General features: G+C 39.4%; 1 protein-coding gene across 1 annotated transcript in view; it reads right to left on the reverse strand.

The window, feature by feature from the left end:
- MAP3K5 (mitogen-activated protein kinase kinase kinase 5) overlaps positions 1 to 20,231 on the reverse strand; it is a 197,507-nt gene that overhangs the window by 106,155 nt on the left and 71,121 nt on the right. Inside the window, exons 3-7 of the mRNA XM_034669190.1 lie at positions 17,283 to 17,306; positions 11,715 to 11,908; positions 10,786 to 10,954; positions 9,507 to 9,613; positions 3,450 to 3,620 (exon numbers count right to left, since the gene is read on the reverse strand). Coding sequence (XP_034525081.1) covers positions 3,450 to 3,620; positions 9,507 to 9,613; positions 10,786 to 10,954; positions 11,715 to 11,908; positions 17,283 to 17,306 — 665 coding nt within the window. The remainder of the gene's footprint in view (positions 1 to 3,449; positions 3,621 to 9,506; positions 9,614 to 10,785; positions 10,955 to 11,714; positions 11,909 to 17,282; positions 17,307 to 20,231) is intronic.

Below are 20,231 nucleotides of genomic sequence, written 5' to 3' on the forward strand. Positions count from 1 at the left end.
GACAGTTAATAGTCCTCCGCTAAAGGGAATGATAAAAAAGGAGCCAGAATCTGGAAGTGTAGAGAGTTAAAACAAAAACACAACTAGAAAAAACTCTGTTCCGTAACTGAACTTTATGTGACCTTGAAAGCTCTCAGTAGTCTAAACTGTTTGATTTTCAAATAGGGAAATGCTTTATTTCATTCCTGTATACGATACACACTAACTTCATAGTAGATGTTTTTGAATTCACTGACCATGAAAATTAGGCTTTTGAAGATTACCTATGCATTTCATTATCACTGCCATATCAAAGCATTTATACTGGCACAATGCTTCCAAACATCAGATTCTAATTCTCCTACAACTAAGAATTTTCTTAAAGTGTAAGTCTGGTAAAAGAAAGGCTGCATAGTTACATTCACCTCTTTTGTAACAGCAGGAAAAAAAAAAAAACTTGGTTAAGAGAAACTGTAAAACTTTCTGGATTACACTAAAAATTTGTAATACAAATTTGAAAGTCCAAACCAAAACTTTCCATGAGGATCCAGGAAATCACTGTTCCCAAGTTTACCTCCCTGGTTATAACCCTTTAGCCCAATTTCAGTCCCTGGTTCACCTGCTAAAATAATATAAGATTTTGCAAAGTTAAGGTTTCTGTTTCACAACTTAAAAAATTTTATGGCTATCACTGAGGAACTCCTGAGGTAAGCCAACCTCCTTTAATGTATATATTTTAAATTAGAGAATAGTTTAAGAATATTATTAAATACAGAAAAATAATATAAGCAACACTCCCACATACCCACCACTCAGCTTAAGAAATGAAATGTTTTCAATATTCTTGCAGCTGCATGTGAATCATTCCCTTCTACTCCTTCATCCCTACTGGTAACCATTATACTGAATTGAGAATTTATGATGTGTTTTCATGCATCTATACCTTTACTAGGTGTGTATGATTGCTTTTAAAGTTTCCATAAATGATATTGTACTCCATGTATCTCTCTGCCATTTGTTGATTTTGCTCAACTTTTTTTAAAGGTTTTTTTTTGCATGTCAAATGTTTTATACAGAGGAACTTCAAGAATTTCTCTAGAGTATATAAGTTGGAGTAGATCTGCTGGATATAGGATAGGCTAGCTATCAACTTTCCTTGATCATAACAAAATCTTTAGGTGGTCATAAAACTTTCTACCACAACCAGGAGAGACTCCCTTTCCTCTAACATCTTTGCCAACAATTGATATTGTCACACTTAACTACTTCTTTATAAATCTAGTAAGTTTCTAAAGGTGTGCTAGACATTTTGGATGATATGTTGTTGAGTTTGCATTCTGTTATACTCCTCTTAAGAGTATTCAGTCTTGTTATTTTTTTTTTAAGATTTTATTTATTTGACACAGAGAGAGAGACAGCCAGCAAGAGAAGGAACACAAGCAGGGGGAGTGGGAGAGGAAGAGGCAGGCTCCCAGCGGAGGAGGGAGCCCGATGCGGGGCTCAATCCCAGGACCCCGGGATTAGGCCCTGAGCCGAAGGCAGACGCTTAACGACTGAGCCACCCAGGCGCCCCTGGTCTTGTTCTAACAGGCAAAGAAATTGTTGGTGGTTTACCTTGATCATGTGTGGGCTTGGTTTTAGGTTTTATTAGGGTGGCTCTGACTCGGATTTGCTCTTAATTTTGCACTTCCTTAGTCTTGGGATGTAGTTTTTTATTCCTATGCCATAGCCCTTCTGGAGTTGCAGCGGGAAGCTTGCATTGTTCGTGAAGCCCCTCTGACTTCAGGTTCAAATTCCAAAGTCTGTCTCTCCTACATGGGGCAGCTACTGAAATTTCTGTTCTGCTCTCTAAGACTTCTAGCTACTATTTTCCACCTGGGCTCCTAGGGTAAAACTCGCACATGTCAGAAGTCAGCTGAGAATTGAACAGTTTATATACAGATTTTGGGACTCTCTCTCTGTGGCTCCTTCAGGGAGGGGGTATCTCACTCAATTTCTAGGCACTCTGGCAGCCTGAAAATGACCCCTCTGACCATTAAGACCCTAGTTTTCTTCTTGAGTTCTACCCATCCTGTGCCCTGCAGATCAGGGAATGCCCCCAAGGGAAAACCCGTTTAGATGTGGCTCTTACCCAGTGTGGTACCCTTCATCCAAGAATCAAAACCTCTCCAGTTTCTGACTACGGTTAGTCACTCTCAAGTGCTTTCAAACTGTTTCCTTCTTAAGTGTTTTTTCAAAGTTTATAATTATTATAATTGGCAGGAGTAACAGTGCAACAGAACCCACCCTGCCATTTCCGAAGGGCAGAACCTTGATGAACAGAAGCAAATCTTGATGCACTCTCATTTCCCAATCTTTTCTTTCTATAATTCATGGTATTTTTAAGCCTTGTTTAAGAAATTCTTTCCTATCCTAAGGTCAGCGTGTATATTTTATTTTAAAAGTTTTTTTTTCTAAAGTATTTAAAAAATATTTTGGCCTTTCATCCACTTGGATTTCATTTCTTATGCATGGCTTAGAGTAGAAATTCAATTTCATTTTATTTTTATGAGCAGATGAACAAATTTTCCCAGTCCCATTGCTGAAGAATCCACCCTTTCCACTCTGATTCATGAAGTGCACTGTCATAAATCTAGTCTCATAAACATCTCAGTCTGTTCCAGGCTCTCTCTTCTGTCCCAGTGTTTGTCTATGCCTACACTCATACTGCAATATCTTAATTATTACATCTTTATAGTAGGTCTTGTTATCTGGTAGAACAAGTCCTTCCACTTTGTTCTCCAAGATTGCTTTGACTTTTCTTGGCCCTTTGTTTATTCAAATAAATTTTAGAATCAATTTGTCATGTCACATGAAAATCCTGTTGGGGAAAATTAACATCTTTAAAATATTAAGTCTTCTCATCTACAAATCTGGCATATTTGTTCATACATTCTAGTATTCTTTCATGTCTTTCCATCAACTTTTATAAATTCTCCACAAAATGATATTTTTCTTACTATATTCTAGATTATATTTTAAAATCTTTTTAAAATGCTACTTTCTCAAATTATCTTTGCATCCAACTTACCCCAATTTACTCTGCCATATCAAATGAATTTCATCAAAATTGTTTACTGATGCTATAAACTCTAAGATTTACTTCGTAAAACACAATCTAAAGGATAACAATAATTTAACACTCCCATTTGCAAACCATTTTTTTCATGTCATGGATTTATCAAGTAAGTATCTTTTTTTTTTTTTTTAAAGATTTTATTTATTTATTTGACAGAGATAGAGACAGCCAGTGAGAGAGGGAACACAAGCAGGGGGAGTGGGAGAGGAAGAAGCAGGCTCATAGCAGAGGAGCCTGATACGGGGGCTCGATCCCATAACGCCGGGATCACGCCCTGAGCCGAAGGCAGACGCTTAACCGTTGTGCCACCCAGGCGCCCCTATCAAGTAAGTATCTTATCTGATATACTTACCAAGAAGCTCCATGGTCTCGACTCTCAGTGTCCAGGAAATTAGAGTCCAAAAACATGTCTTTGTAAATTCGACCAACGAGGCAATACATATCTGAAGCAACCTGCCCTTCACTTTGCACCAGCGGGATCATAACATCAAGAGCTTTTGCTCTATCTCCAGGGAGATTTCTCCTACGGTAGGGGGAGAAAAAACATCATTGTTTCAATATAGATTACAGAAGCAATGTAGGTCTTTTTAAAACTCTACTTGATATATTGAGTCACATTAGTGAGGTATGGCAGGATAAAGACAACCATAAGATTTTGAGAGTCCCCTGTAAAGCTCTGTCCTAAGCCTTTTTGTCTTTTCATCCTATCGCATGTCTACTGGATTTAACAAGGATCACTTCTGAACCACCTTCCTGATGACGGTGATAGATTTGCATTTACCCATCTATATAGTCCTTCTAATTTTGTAGTTCATAGGTTCATGGTTCATAGGTTCAAGGGCATGGAGTACAATTAGGAATGCAGTCTGTGGCCTTAAATGGGGAAGTCAACCAATCCAGATGAGGACCAAACCCTGACTTTAGGTTTCAATGGCTTTTGCTCCTAAACGCTGTACAAACTTATTCACAGACATGACCAACAAACCAACTTTAACCCAAGAGTTGCCTAATGTCCATGTGTGACCAGCTGATGATCTAAGGAAGATGCTTTATATAGGTCATTTAAAAATAGCAAGTATGTGTATATCATTCTCAAAACCCGATAAAAATTCTCTTAAAGGGAAGCCTGGGTGGCTCAGTTGATTACAAGTGTCTGCCTTTGGCTCAGGTTGTGATCCCAGGGTCCTGGCATCAAGTCCCGCATCAGGCTCCTTGCTCAGCAGGGAGCCTGCTTCTCCCTCTGCCTGCCACTCCCTGTGCTTGTGCTCTCTCCCTCACGTGCATGTGCTCTCTCCCTCCCTCTCTGATGAATAAATAAATAAAATCTTTTTAAAAATTTCTCTTAAAAATTACTTCTTGGACCTTAAGAACATTATGCTAAGTGAAAGAAGCCAGTCACAAGAGATTACATATAATATGATTCCATTTATATGACATGTCCAGAATAGGCAAATCTAGAGACCAAAAGTAGATTAGTGGTTACCTGGACGGGAGATTTGGGGGGCAAAGAGAGAGTGATTGCTAATGGGCTTCCTTTTAGAGAGATGAAAATGTTATATTTATTGTGTTGATGGTCATACAATTCTGTTACTATATTAAAAACCATTAAATTGTGCACCTTAAATGGGTGAATTGTATGATTTATGAATTATATTTCAATAAAGCTGCTACAAAAAGCTATTTGTCTTCTCCACTATGACTTTAAATACATCTATGAAATTCTTTTTTTCACTTTGTCCTAAATACCTTGAGTTTATAATAACTCTTCATACAAACTCATCGTATTGTATTTTAGAAAAGGCAGAGATAAAACAGAGATAAAGAAAAATATAAGAGGCTCTATGGACTTTCATTTTTCATTTCAAAAAAGAACATATTCCATTCCATCTTTCAAGAAAGATTTATTTGAGAGCCAGTTGGAGCTGGTAATCTCTGGAGGTCTCATCTCATTCTGTCAAATCTAAAGAAAAAGATGTTTAATAAATAGGGAAATGAAATACACTTTCATTCTACACTTACTGATAAAGTTAGCAAGTCCTACAGTTTGGGTGGTTAAAGAAGGAATGAAACAATCTCTGGTTAAATAGCACGCTGACTTTTTTCTTTGCAGGCAGAGGCAGGAGAACATAGTGATGAAGAAAACAGACATCAGTATCAGATAGATCGGGGCTTGAGCCTCAGTTTTATGACTTGCTAACTATGGGCCTTGAAGAAAAGGTATTCAATCTCTCCAAGCTTTGGCTTCCTCATCTGTAAAATAATCAAGCCTGAAGTGACACACGGCAAGGGGTCCAGAGACATGATGTCTCTCCCTTTCTCTTCCACTCATTCTCTTCAGTTGTAGTGACAACACATAGATTCAACTTGCCATCATGGAAGAGGGCAGCACAACTAACGAGCTTTGGACAGCTCAGTGCTTTGGGCCTCTCTGTGGCCAGAGCATGGCTGGCCTCCTTGGTAACTCTGGGTAGGGTGCGGCACTGAGGTATGTGCCATGATGTGGACAGAAGGCCCAGAGGCAGGACTGGAAGGGGCAGCCTCTGTGCTGGTCTTAGCAGATTCATGCATACATGCCCTAAAATGTGGCCAACGGAGTTCTGATCATAATTAGATATATTCAGAGCAGTGAAAATGAAAATATTCTCTGGTTAGGAATATGTTCACCTAAATATAACTACCCTTACCCTACTTGGTAAATTTTTCTTAAAGATTTATTTATTTATGGGAGAGAGAGAGAGTCGGGGCAGAGGGGAAGGGGCAGAGGGAGAGAGAGTCTTAAGCAGATTCTGCGCTCAGCACAGAGCCTGATGCTGGGCTTGATCCCATGACCCCTAGATCATGACCCTAGCAGAAACCAAGAGTCAGACACTTAACGAACTGAGCCGCCCAGGGGCCCCCCTACTTTATAAATGTTTAAGTAAATAACCATTTGGGGTTGAGCATATTTGCCTAAAAATAACATCATACTCGTGCAATGTAAAAAATTTCTAAAGAAGTATAAATAGCAAATACAAACTCAGACAGAGAAAAAAAGAATTTTAAGAATTTAAGGAATAGCATGGAGGACATTAGGAGAAGGAAGGGAAAACTGAAGGGGGGGCAATCAGAGGGGGAAATGAACGATGAGAGACTAGGGACTCAGGAAACAAACTGAGGGTTTCAAAGGGGAGGGGGGTGGGGGGGATTGGGTAGCCGGGTGATGGGTATTAAGGAGGGCACGTGCTGTAATGAGCACTGGGTGTTACACGCAAATAATGAATCATTGAACACTACATCAAAAACTAATGATGTTATTGTAAATGGGATGGATTCCCTAATTTCTCTTTCTTCAGTCTCGTTATTCGTGTATAGAAATGCAACTGTTCTGGGCATTGATTTTGTATCCTGCCACCTTACTGAATTGTTCTATAACTTCTAATAGTTTGGGAGTGGATTCCTTTGGGTTTTCCATATAGAGTATCATGTCATCTGCAAAGAGAGACAGTTTGACTTCTTCTTTGCCGATTTGGATACCTTTGATCCCTTTTTGTCTTCTGATTGCTGTTGCAAGGACTTCTAGTACTATGTTGAATAATAGTGGCGAGAGTGGGCATCCTTGTCGTGTTCCTGATCTTAAGGGAAAGGCTTCCAGCTTTTCCCCATTGAGAATAATGCTTGCAGTAGGCTTTTCATAGATGGCTTTTATGAGATTGAGAAATGTACCCTCTATTCCTACACTCTGAAGGGTTTTAATCAGGAAAGGATGCTGTATTTTGTCAAATGCTTTTTCTGCATCAATTGAGAGGATCATATGGTTCTTGAGTCTTTTCTTGTTGATATGATGTATCACATTGATTGATTTGCGAGTGTTGAACCATGCTTGCATCCCAGGTATGAATCCCACTTGGTCATGATGGATAATCCTTTTAATGTACTGTTGGATTCTATTAGCAAGGATCTTGTTGAGGATTTTGGCATCCATATTCATTAGAGAAATCGGTCTGTAATTCTCCTTTTTGAGGGGGTCTTTGCCTGGTTTGGGGATCAAGGTAATATTAGCCTCATAGAATGAGTTTGGTAGCTTTCCTTCTGTTTCTATTTTTTGAAATAGCTTTAGGAGAATAGGTATTATTTCTTCTTTGAATGTTTGGTAGAATTCCCCAGGAAAACCGTCTGGGCCTGGAGTTTTATTATTTGGAAGGTTGTTTATCACTGACTCAATTTCTTCATAGTTAATTGGCCTATTTAAGAAATCTATTTCTTCCTGTTTCAGTCTTGGTAGTTTATAGGTTTCCAGGAAGGCCTCCATCTCTTCCAGATTGTTTAGTTTTTTGGCATATAGCTGTTGATAAAAGTTTCTAATAATCCTTGCAATTTCAATGGTGCTGGTCGTGACCTCTCCCTTTTCAGTCATAATTTTAATAATCTCAGTCCTTTCTCTTTGTTTTTGGACAAGTTTTGCCAGTGGTCTATCAATTTTATGGATTCTCTCAAAGAACCAGCTTCTAGTCCTGTTGATCTGCTCTACTGTGGTTCTGGTCTCTAATTCATTGATTTCTGCTCTAATCTTGGTCAACTCCTTCCTTGTCAGTGGGTTAGGCCTGTCCCTCTGTTGCTGTTCCAGTTTCTTGAGGTGAGAATATAGAAACTGCATTTTAGATTTTTCTATTCTTTTGAGTGAGGCTTGGATGGCTATGTATTTCCCCCTTAGGACTGCCTTTGCAGTATCCCATAGGTTTTGGACCGTTGTGTATTCATTCTCGTTGGTCTCCATAAATTGTTTAATTTGTTTTTTGATTTCCTGGTTTATCGAGTCATTCTTGAGCAGGATGGTTCTTAGCCTCCAAGTGTTTGAGTTTCTTCCAGGTTTTTCCTTGTGGTTGAGTTCCAATTTCAGAGCGTTGTGGTCTGAGAATATGCAGGGGATAATTTCAATCTTTTGGTATTGGCTGAGACCTGTTTTGTGTCCCAGAGCATGATCTATTCTTGAGAATGTTCCATGGGCATTTGAATAGAATGAGTATTCTTTGGTTCTGGGGTGTAGTGTTCTATATATATCTATGAGGTCCAACTCGTCGAGTATGGCATTCAAAGCCTTTGATTCTTTGCTTAGTTTTTGCCAGGGTGTTCTGTCTATTTCTGATAGTGGGGTGTTGAGGTCCCCTACTATTACTGTGTTCTTATCTATATGTCTCTTTATTTTGGTTAAGAGTTGGCTTGTGTATCTTGCTGCTCCCCTGTTGGGGGCATATATATTAATAATTGTCATATCCACTTGTTGAATACTTCCTTTAAGAATAATATAGTGCCCTTCTGTATCTCTCTCTATGGCCTCTAGTTTAAAATCCAGTCTATCTGATATGAGAATTGCTACTCCAGCTTTCTTTTGAGGTCCATTTGCGTGGAAGATGGTACTCCATCCCCTTACTCTAAGTCTGAATGCATCTTTGGGTTCAAAATGAGTCTCTTGTAGACAGCAAATGGATGGGTCATGTCTTTTTATCCAATCTGCAACCCTGTGGCGTTTTATGGGAGAGTTTAAGCCATTTAGATTGATAGAGATTATTGACAGATATGATTTTAATGATGCCATTTCTCTTTAAAGTCTTTGTATCGGTTGTGACTTGCTGCTCTGTATCACTCTTGGGGCCTTTTTACCTTTATAGAGCCCCCCTTAATATCTCCTGTAGGGCTGGTTTCGTGGTTACGAAATTGGTTAATGATTGGCGATTTTGGAACGTCTTTATTTCTCCATCAATTCTGAATGACAGCTTTGCTGGATAAAGGATCCTTGGCTGCATGTTTTTCTCTGAAAGAGCTTTAAAAATGCCCCCCCAAGCCTTTCTCTCATTCCAGGTCTCTGTAGACAGGTCTGACGTAATCCTGATACCTTTGCCTTGGTACGTGAGAAATTTCTTTGCCCTGGCCGCTTTCAATACTGTATCCTTGGATCTAATATTTGCGAATTGCACTATGACATGCCGTGGCGTAGGTTTGTCCTGGTTGAGCTTGGATGGGGTCCTCTCTGCCTCTTGGACACGAATGCTTGTTTCCCTTGCTAGATTAGGGAAGTTTTCAGCTACAATTTGTTCAAATATCTCTTCTAGACCTCTGTTTTTCTCCACCCCTTCAGGGATGCCGATGATTGACTAACACAACATAATAAAAACTAAATTAAAACCAACAAAACGAAACAAAAAAAGAATTTAAATATACAAACTGTAAGGGTTATTTTTTTTTTTACTGACAAAAAAAATAAAAAACCAGAATGCATATGCTTCCTATATTTCATATGGTTGAAGTAGAAATATTAATATTACATTCTAATAGGGAGTGGCTGCAATGGTATGGCAAAAACATACCCTAGGAAGAAAATGCAGGTTACAAAACAGTATGTAAGCATACTGCGGACAGAACTTTTTCTTCTTACCTATTCAGTGCAAATGCATAATGAAACTTCACATGGTGATGGGAAGCCAAATCAAAGGTTGGCAGCTTTTCTAATGTCTCTACCAGCTTCACAATAGAATCATAGTCCTTTCAAACAAGAGGAGAATAACACAGAGTTAAACCACTAGGAGAAAGTTCTGACAATGAGATGACTTTTGACAACCAGATATCTGAATCTGTGAAGGGTGTTAAAAAGAGAACTAGGATCTATGGCATACTTTGGAGAATCTAGAACCAAAAAGAAATGGTTTTTTCTTAAATAAGAAATTTGGATTATATAGATAAAAGCCTTAAAATACAGAGTTACCACAACTCACCCCCAAACAGTAAACTGTCTAGCATGATAATACTCTATTGTCTAACTATGGGTTGTTCACTTCTCCATGGAGCCAGATTCCTGGCACACAATGTCCTATCAATCACTTTCAAAGAAATGATTTTCAAAATATCAAGGACATGGAGCAAATGACTGAACTTCTGTTTTAAGTAACAAGATGATGTCATTCCAAGCTCCCCTAGTCTTGGGATCTGAAGTACCACACCTCCACATGTATGCCAATCTGTTGTTCTCATGAAGATTTACTTGGGCCTGAAAGGCTGGATGGGAATAAGAAACTAGAAGTCATTTATATTTTACTATGTAAAACTCTAACAGCAAATTCCCAACTCAGAGAGGATTTCATTCTATTTACCATATTCAAAAAATTTCTAAGACATGTCAATAAAATTAAATGGCACATTGCTGTGTTGTACATGATATATTTTTAAAGTTATTTTTATAATTAATCAGTTGCATATTTCTTGCTCCTGGCTCGTCAGGTCTAGCACTATCAATTCAAGCAACAGAATTCCAAGGAGTAAGAGCTATGTCCAGAAAGCCTCCCCCACCCCCGCCCCACATTTCTGCTACTTGCCACGACAAAGCTTTCACTTATTGGCTGACAGGTGTCTGAGGCTAACAAAATAGTATAGATTACCCACAGGTCAGCTATGCACACAGTTTTTTCCTTTTGTTCTTCTGGAGGAAAAAGTCAGACATTTACCATACAAGTACTTCATTACGCAAATCACAGATGGCTAACTCATTGGAGTCTTTTCCATCCATCATAAATTCTCAGGATGGAGAGCTTAGAAAAGTCAATAAAAAATTACACATAGTGACATGAATGACCACTCAGCTAACTGAAATCTGATGCCCACCCTCCCTTATTCCTCCAACACGCTACCTGACGAAGAATTTCCTTTAAGCATCTTCTCACCTGGATGTCTCTGTAGGAAAGTAAGAGGGTTATGACAATATCCGCTGTCAAGACTTCAATATTATCTACTCGTTGCCGAATTCTTGCCAATTCAGCTGCCAATTCTTTACCAGTGTATAAATTTCGAGCTTTCCTGATATCATTGAGTATAGATTCCCGGAAATACTGGCTGGTGGGAAAACACATTTCAAAGAGTTAATACTAGGAAGGATTTCAATGAAAAGCAATGACTGTATAAGGAAACGAATGATATCTGCAGCATTTGTAACTTTCAATTCACAGGATGCATAGAATGAACACCCCATATAGATCTTGCATTATTAAGAAATTTGGGAGTCCTACATATATGTATGTAACACTCTGCTTTGTTTTAGGAAGACTTAGGTAAAGATACTGCACCTTAATGAATTTTCCAAGAACCTGCCACGTACCACTTGAAATGCCAAAACTTTTTCATTTTACTGTTTTGAGTAGAAATTGTTCCAAATAAATCAGGTGTGCCTACAATTTGAACATACTACAGCCCTCACTTTATGAGTCAGCATCATCAGGTATTACCATAAGTGGTTGTTCTTAACTAAAATATAATACTACCATCAGCGATTTTGGCAAAATTCTTGCTCTTACAGTAAAAGTCTGTGGACATTTATTCTGACACTGTTTCTGTACTTTGAATACATATTTTTTATCCCTACCATTACTATAATGTTGTTAGCAGTCTTTTTTTTCCCCTTTCTGATCTCAAGTTGTTCTCTTGTGAATACAGTGAACTATGTGCCATCTCTTTTATCTACTGAGAAGATATCATACTTTTATTTTCCTGGTTCTTGGCGGTGTGCTATATCTAAGAAACATCCGATAAGATGCACAAATAAAGGAAGTAGAATAGCACTCCATTATCATCATCAAATGGCATTATTCAACTTTACCTCGAACTTGCTTGTGCCACCTTCAGAAGCTGAATGAAACGGTCCACAAGAGGTAAGCAAATGGGTCCAAGAAGCAGCTCGAAGTTCGGTTGCATGAGCTCCGTCAACCCCTTCATGAAGCTGCTATCACAGCAGTAGACCTTGTTATGTGGAGTGATCATGTAAGGGACGAATGTGTAGTTCCCAGTGCACATCTGTGGAAAGAGGAGGCGCCAGGAGGGGTGGGGGTGAGCTGGCCTGAGACTCCACACTAACGAAATCCCAAGTCTTACTGCACTGAGTCTGAGCCATTTTAAGTAGTCATCCTGAATGTGAAGGGAAATAGAAAAAACTTCATTTCTTATTTATGACCTACGAAAGTGGAAATTTCCTCCAATTTCTTTAATTGCTTACTGCAAACAATTAAGACTTACAGATGATGCAAAAACAAAACAAAAAAAAACACAAAAAAACCCACTATGGCACAGCTTCTATTAGTCAATTAAATATTTATTCACCATCTCTCGTGGCTAAGACATTATGATATATGCATGCTGCAGGAAAAACAAAGTACTTTAAAATACAGCCTTCAGCCTTCAGGGAATTTAAAATTTAATCACAGGGACACAGCATAAATACATGACAAGAACAAGAGCTAATGCTTAAGGGCTCTGCACCTGACCGGCTATGCTGTGAGTGAGCCCGGAACAAAGCTGCTCCCTCCAGGCTGCTCTGTCACGGTCACGGCTCCATCAGCCTCCTAGTTACTAAAACTAGAGACTGAGAAGTTTTCCTTGATGCTGCCATTCCTTCACCACCCATATCCTATCAAAATCCGGTCTACCCTGCCTCCAAAATAGATCTATTTGTCCATTTCCCTCCATCTTCTCTGCCGGCGTGGAAGACCAAGCCACCAACATACCCAGCCTGGGCCCCTGTTACTGGCCTTTAGTTGATCTCCCTGCTTCCATTTTCACCCCCCAATCTATTCTCAACTCAGCTGTCAACACGATCTTTTTTTTTTCTTCTGATTTCAAGTTTTGATTTAAATTCTAGTTAGTTAACCTACATGGTAAAATTGGTTTCAGGTGTAAAAGGTAGTGATTCACCACTTACAGTGACCTTTCAACAACCTCTATCAGATGCTTGCCTCAGCTGAACAAGGCCCCGTCCCTTGCTCTTGGGATGAAGGTAAGATACGTCCTGGTGGCCTACAAAGGACTGACGCCTCAAATCCTGCTTCTCTCTCTGGCCTCAGCCCACCCCACTCTCCACTCACTCATCCTGGCCAATGATGCCAGGTGAGGGAACACTAGTGCAAGCAAAAATTGAGCTCGAAAGAAGAAAGGGGAAATTGGACCAGACACCCCTGAGTCAGTCTGACTGGATCTTAGAGCTCAGGGAAGGGACATGGATGCAAAGCTCAGGATTTTAAACCATATGTTCTGGGCAGTGGGAATCACTGAAGCATTTAGAGCAGGAAAGAAAACATAATCACAGTCTTAAATGGCGCTACCTAAAAAGAGTGGTATCATTAGCAAAAATTCAGAAAGCAGAAGCAGAATTCATTATTGATGAACATATTACAGTTGAGGGCACTTGTTATATATCAGGTAATAAATCACAAATAGAACCTGACTTCCAGTTAATATATGAGAGGAACGTCAAGAGGTTGAAACCCGAGTTGGGGTGGGAATCATGAAATATTCACTACTAAAAAGGCTGAGATGTAAGGAGGGGCAGGACACCAAAAGTCAGAATGTCCAGAAGAGAATTGGAAATACGCGATTGGAACATAAAAGAGTTTCCAATAAAAGTACAGACCTGGGAAGCATTTGGTGTGGTTCAATCTAAGGAAACGTGAGAGACCTCTAAGACAAAAACCATAGAGAGGAAAAAAAAAAAAGGCAGAGGGCTGACGAGTAAAATGAGATATGTGGGAAACCGTATCACTGTTCTAGGGAGCACAGTGAGCCCAGATTATCGGACCCTAGCCATATCAGCATTATGGGAAACAATTACATCACTTCTCTTCCCCTTAGAACTAAACCAATGAGAGCAAACATTGACTCACACTTGCCATGTGCCGAGAACGAATGGTCATATGTTCCCAATGACCCACCGAAGAAGGTACTGTTGTCTCTTTTTTTTTTTTCAAAGATTTTATTTATTTATTTGACAGAGCGAGCATGAGCAGGGGGAGGGGCAGAGGCAGAGGGAGAAGCAGACTCCCCGCTGAGCAGGGAGTACTACTGTCTCTGTTTTAGAGGTGAGGATTCACATAAGGCTCGGATAAGGTCACGCAGCTGGTCTGTGATGTGTTTGGGACTCCAGCCCAGGGACTCTTCTCTAGAGGGTATGCCATTATCGTGAGAGGGGTCAGCACCCTCCCAAGTGGCCTCTACATGCGGACACACCAACACTTCGCCTCAGGTCACTTTCGTGAAACCCCGCCTGAGCCAAGCTACTGCCTCATACCAAACAGATGAGAAGCGATAAATGCCTTTGCGGCCAGACTGAATTATGTATGAACATATTCTTTGAGGCACTTGTTGTATGTCAAGTACATGAAATTGTTCCTTTCTGAAGTTTGCCTCCATGGAACAATAATTTGGAAGACTGGTTAGGAAGAGGAAAAACAAACCTATCCTGCTTGCATCCAAGATCCCATAGCATGACTGCCAACTGAATCCTTTTACCTGACCCATCGCCTGAGCAGAAAAGAAAGGCAAGTATACCAAGAGGTTGCTTCCCAAAGCTTCTAGAGCTTCGACTATGAGTGGGTTATAAAAGAGCAACAGAATCAAATACTCCTCCTAGATAAGTACTATCACTCAAAATCCAAAAAGAAAGCGCTCTGAATCTGCCATGTGAAAAGTTAGAACAGATGAAAAGCCAATAAACCAGAAAAGCACTATTAGTGTTTCTAATAGTATTCTGCTGCTGCTGGATAAAGTTCTGTATCCTCAGAAGCCTAATACCACGTGTCATTGTGTCTAAGACACGAAAGAGGAGATGTAGCTATTGAAATACTTGGCATCGGGGAATAATGTGTCTGTGTAAAACTAATTCTGGGAGGGAAGGACTCTCAGATGTCTGGGTGTGTAGCAGCACCGGAGGGGGAAAGAGAAAAATGAGAGTCGTGCAAACAGCAGAGAAAAATGGATTCCTGCAACTGTCTCCTTCAAACCCCATGGAATAAAGCTTCAAAGTCCTCACAGAAAATGACCAACAAAGGTCTTCCTAAGTTCCTGGCCTCACTGCACTTTTTGGAGTCTCTTCTCTGTTTCTAAGGCAATAAATACATTTCTTACCAATTCCTCGTTTTGGGGGAAGCAAAGGGGAGGGTGATGAAGCTTCAGGAGTCACATGAGTGCTCCCAGGCCTGAGCTAAGACCCCCGTGAGCGTGCGGTGGGGGGAAAGTGTGAGGGTTGCTTGTGACACTTTTTTTTAAAATATACCAACTGCTGAGAAAAGCACTTTTTTTCATAATAATGAAAACTAATAATATGGGACTATTTATTTCCCAGGTTGGCTCACCTATAACTCAGGAATCTTATTACTGCAATTTCTGTTTACAGATTGCTGTTGCACCCATAACTGATAATCCAAAGCAAATTAAAAAAGAAAACACTGTGTGATCAAGAACAGACACCCTGGGTATAACAACTGCCTTATTAATAAGTACTGGTTCTAAAACATTTAAACCTGCTTCTTGAAAAGGAAAGGCCACATCTCTTTAAATTTCAAAACAATGAGATGTGCTCATAAAATAACAACAGCCATCTCTCTGGCCCACGCCTGTGTTCATGGCTAGAAAACCCTGCAGTTCAAAAACCTAGTCCTATTCTATGATCTTCAGTTAAAAAAAATAATGCTGATTCTGTTTTTCAATTTTTAAAAGCTACATAAAGGTGAACATAAGTGTGTGTGTGGAAAATAAATTAAGTTTCTGGGAAGAAAGGCGCTTTGCCTTCAAACATATTGAAATATCTGCTCAAAATCATCAACTTTTGATAAGGACACCCCATCCCTGAGACCCAGCAGCTTACTCAAGCCAACAGGTGACCTGTTCGTCATGTGCAATATTCGGAAACCTTATAACCCTGCTTCTCCACACATCCGACCTGTCAGCAGGCATGATCAGCTCTTTCCTCCAAGTCTCCGGTTAAAGCCATCTCCTCTCAAAGACCTTCTGTGACCAGTTGGTATACGGTCACCCACTCTTGAGCACATTGCCTTGCGTGAATTTTATAATTTGTGTCTTTACTGATTTGTGTACCAACCTTCTCCCCAAACTAGACTCTGGCACGTGTCATTTGCTGTCGCCCAGAGCAGCTATGAGTCTGGCTGCCTCCATCTTCAACCTCTACAGTGAATCCCTGGGGCCCCAAGCCCAAAGCCTGGTACACAATACATGTTCAATCAATATCTGTTTAATAAAACTGTTACAAGAAATAGATGCCTGAAGCAGTAATTGCTCATTTCCTGTAGAGATGTGAGGAATAGAAGCACATAATGACAACTTTATTTAGGTAGCAATGAGTCTCTGACTTGGTACAATCTTCACCATAAGTATTAAACTTTGTGATCTAAGGAAAAACTACAATTGTATTTTAATCTTATCATCTTAAATCAAATCAGGTTCCGATCTTTATGTAGGACAATACTGTCACTGTAAATTGCAAAGATACATTCATTTTCCAAATGAAAAATACAACCACTAGCATAAGAAGGCCGATTCCCTTAGATATTAAATTGTGTAATTTTTCTTCATGCATTTTTAAAATTTGAAATTTATTTTTATCACTTTTAACTTTTGTTTAATATTGCGTGGAAGGTAAGACTTCTGTGGTGTGGTCTCAAAGGCAGACTACAAGACTTAGGAACTTAAATCAATCTGTACAGATAAACAGATGATAGACATACATGTACCTGTATATGTATGTGTACATATGTGTGTATTTGTACCTGTAATTTGTACCTGTAATTTGTGTTATATAGATATAGATATCTACATATTTATATATAAACATAAACACACACGTGCATATATGCTGTGTGTGTATATATGCTGCCTATGTGCCACTCAGAATTACACAAAATTGGATATACTATGGAAACATTTTTATCCAAAACATAAGTATATATTCAAAAAACTGATCAGTGTCATCTTCCACCATTGTAAAGTTTCACTTTTAAAGAAATGTTTTGATAAAATAACCATATTTATATTGATACATCAGAAACTCTAAATGGGGGGTGCCTGAGTGGCTCAGTCCTTAAGCATCTGCCTTCGGCTCGGGGCGTGATCCCAGGGTCCTGGAATCGGGCCCCAAATCGGGCTCCCTGCTCCAGTGGGAGCCTGCTTCTTCCTCTCCCACTCCCCCTGCTTGTATTCCCTCTCTCACTGGCTGTCTCTCTCTCTGTCAAATAAATAAAAATCTTTAAAAAAAATAAAAAGAAAAAAAAACTCTGAAGAGGAAAACAGAGAAGTTTATAATTTGTGGAGATAAAAAAAGGCCAGAGATTAGTTGATGGAATAGAAAAGATAAAAAATTTCTGGAAGAATTAAGGGAAATACTCACAGTATTCTTCTGGCAAATGATTTCCTGAAAAATGAGAAAAGGAAAAAAAAAAAGCAGAAGTTAATACAACTTAATTCAATAATTAATTTAACTATTTGATGTAGGAACGTATATTAACAATTTTATTGGCAATTAGAAATTTCAGGGAGTATACCATAAATTCCTGTATCGGAGAAATTTACAATCTGATGGAAATGAGAGAACATAAAGGGATTCTCAGTGGTTTAAAGGAAACAGTACATTGTATGGTGACCAACATAACATAATTTTAAAAAATCAAGGAAACAGTACAAACATATAAAATCCAAAAACCGAATAATCTAAAAATCATTCTTGCAGACTATGTACGCACAGAATTATCAGCCACGATCTTTTTAGGAAAAGGCTAAAAGGAGTCCAGTTTTCCTATGTATAGTATCACTCACACTCTGGGAGAGGACCAGGCTGTCTCCTGGGCAAATCCACACATACCTAAGATCATCTGACAATAAACAGTCACAAATATAACTTACATATTGTTCAATAAAAAGTGGAATGGGAGAAATACACTGAAGGCAGTTTCCCTTTCTTCTAGGTTTGTGAGGAGTGAGATGCAAATAACGTAGCTATCCTGTGTCAGGTGCATAAAAAGCTCTTGATAAAGCTAGCTGTCATCATTATTTCTGGATGTTTAAATAAGTAGAGGCATAGAAGAGACAATGTGGAAAAGCCTATGTCATAAAGGCTTCACTGAGGTTGGGGAATCATGATTTAGAAAGAGAAATGGGACAGAATTTTGGAAATGATGGCATGTATGTTGTCATGGAAACAGGGAATGTGAGGCTTTTGTGGTGCCTCAAGGGTGAGTCCATCTGGCTAAGAAGAAGAGCCAGATCTGGTGAGGTAAGGAAAGAGCAGAGGAGCGATTCAAAGTCCAGCCAACTGGCCATCATTCTTCATCCCAAGATCAACATGGGGGCAAAGGGGAACAGACACGGTCTTTGGCTTAGAGCAGTATGTAGAATTTTTGAGTGTTTAAGGATAACAGAAGAGTAAATAAAAAGCTATAGAGGAAGGAATGGTGCTGGGTAATTTTGAAAGCCATAATGATATATACAAAACAGTACAAGGGGCCCTTCAATACTTCACAAAAGGAAAAAAAAAAAGAACACGTACACATTTAGAAACATTACATGCCTGGGTCCACATGCATGTATGTACACATATGCTAAGTCAAAAGAGTAATACTGCAGCAAGGCCTCGCATTTCCTAGAGAAAGAGGATGTTACTAAGAAATAAGGAAGTCTGGGAAGATCAGCAGAGAAGGTGGAACTCAAGATAAGCCAAGGAGGACAGACTCCTTCCAAAGGCAAAGCAGGAAGGTGGATATCCAAGTTAGAGGATCAGAAACACCAAAGGCCCCTTCAGGGAACAACACACGTTATCATCAGGGGCTAGAGAAGACAGTTCACTTGGGGAAGTATAAAGGAGAGGGTTAAAGAGGTATATGAAAAAGATCTTGAATTTAATCATTAGACTAAGAAGAAAGTTCATTTTGGCATGTACCAATAATTTTAGAAAGTTATTTGGGGACTTACTGGAGAGGGCCCTAAATGCCATACTTTGTTTTGTGAGCAATTGGCAGTCAAAATGTTTTTTAAGGTCAGCAATATACATAAACAAGTATCAGCACACATTGGGACAATGTAATAGCAAAGGCTGGGAACACCATCAACGTCTATCAGCTAGAAACTGGTTGAATAAACCATGGTATGTCTGTTCAATGGAATACAAGTGCAGCTGAACAAAGAACGTGGAAGTTCTTTATGCAGCGATATGGAAAGATCTCCAAGATATACTGCTAAGTGAAAAAAAGAAAAGTAAAGAATGGTTCCTAACCTATGCTCCTATTTATGTATCAAAGGGAGAAAAAGAAAATGTTCATTCATAAAATCTCTCTAGAGGAAGATACAAGAATCTAGTAATAGTGGTTCCCAGCGGAGGGGGAGCTGGCTGGGTAGGGGCCAAAGATGAGAGAATGACTTTTCATTATATATCCTTTTGCACTTTTAAATTTTTTTATCAGGGGAACGTGTTACCCAAGAAAGACAAATATATAAAAGGTAAATCTTGTTAAAGTTTAAAAAAAAGACTAATTCGATGGTGGTATTTAGCATCGGAGGGAAAAGAGCATTTAGGTGGCACTGCAAAAGTACAGGGACATCAAAATAAGGGCTTGGACGATAGTGGTGCACAGGGGACAGAAATCATGAGACGGATGAGTGACATTGCGGAGGAAGATTCAAAGTGGCAGAGGAAGATTCAAAGTGGCTTTTCCCACAGGTGTTTCATAGGTAGTTAGTGCATCTCTCTTTCTCCACCCCCTTCCCCTGCGTGCTCTCTCTCTCTCTCTCACACACACACAAACACACACACACACACAATCGTTCATATAATCACATATAATCACAACACCAGGAACACAGTATGCAGAATTTTCCAAACTTGATTTATGGAGCATCTCTTCAGAGAAGCAAACCACAGTCTTTCAGACACTGCTCTCTTGTAATAGTTAACACCCCCCACCCCCGCCTCCCTCTAAGTAACAAGGGAATGCCCTTCTCTTCTTCCTCTACCACACAATATCCTCTGTGCATTGCATAAGACATCTGCTTTGTGAAGGTGCCTTCAATGACACCCATCTTCCCAACAGAAATAGATGATGTCCTTATTTCTGCCACCATTACCCCTCATACAGACCTCTATGACAGAACACATGTACCGATTGCAAACATGTCATCACATGACTCTCCCATTCTACATCATGAGCAACGTGGATGTTTTATTCATCTTCATACCCCGCTGGTTGCCTAGTAATTCGAATGGCATACAGTAGGTGCTCAATAAAAGCATGAAGAAATGAATAAGTGAATGAAAGTATAAATACTGGGCTATGAATCACCGTAGAAT

Source organism: Ailuropoda melanoleuca, chromosome 10 (assembly GCF_002007445.2).
Source record: "Ailuropoda melanoleuca isolate Jingjing chromosome 10, ASM200744v2, whole genome shotgun sequence".
NCBI classification, from domain to species: domain Eukaryota; kingdom Metazoa; phylum Chordata; class Mammalia; order Carnivora; family Ursidae; genus Ailuropoda; species Ailuropoda melanoleuca.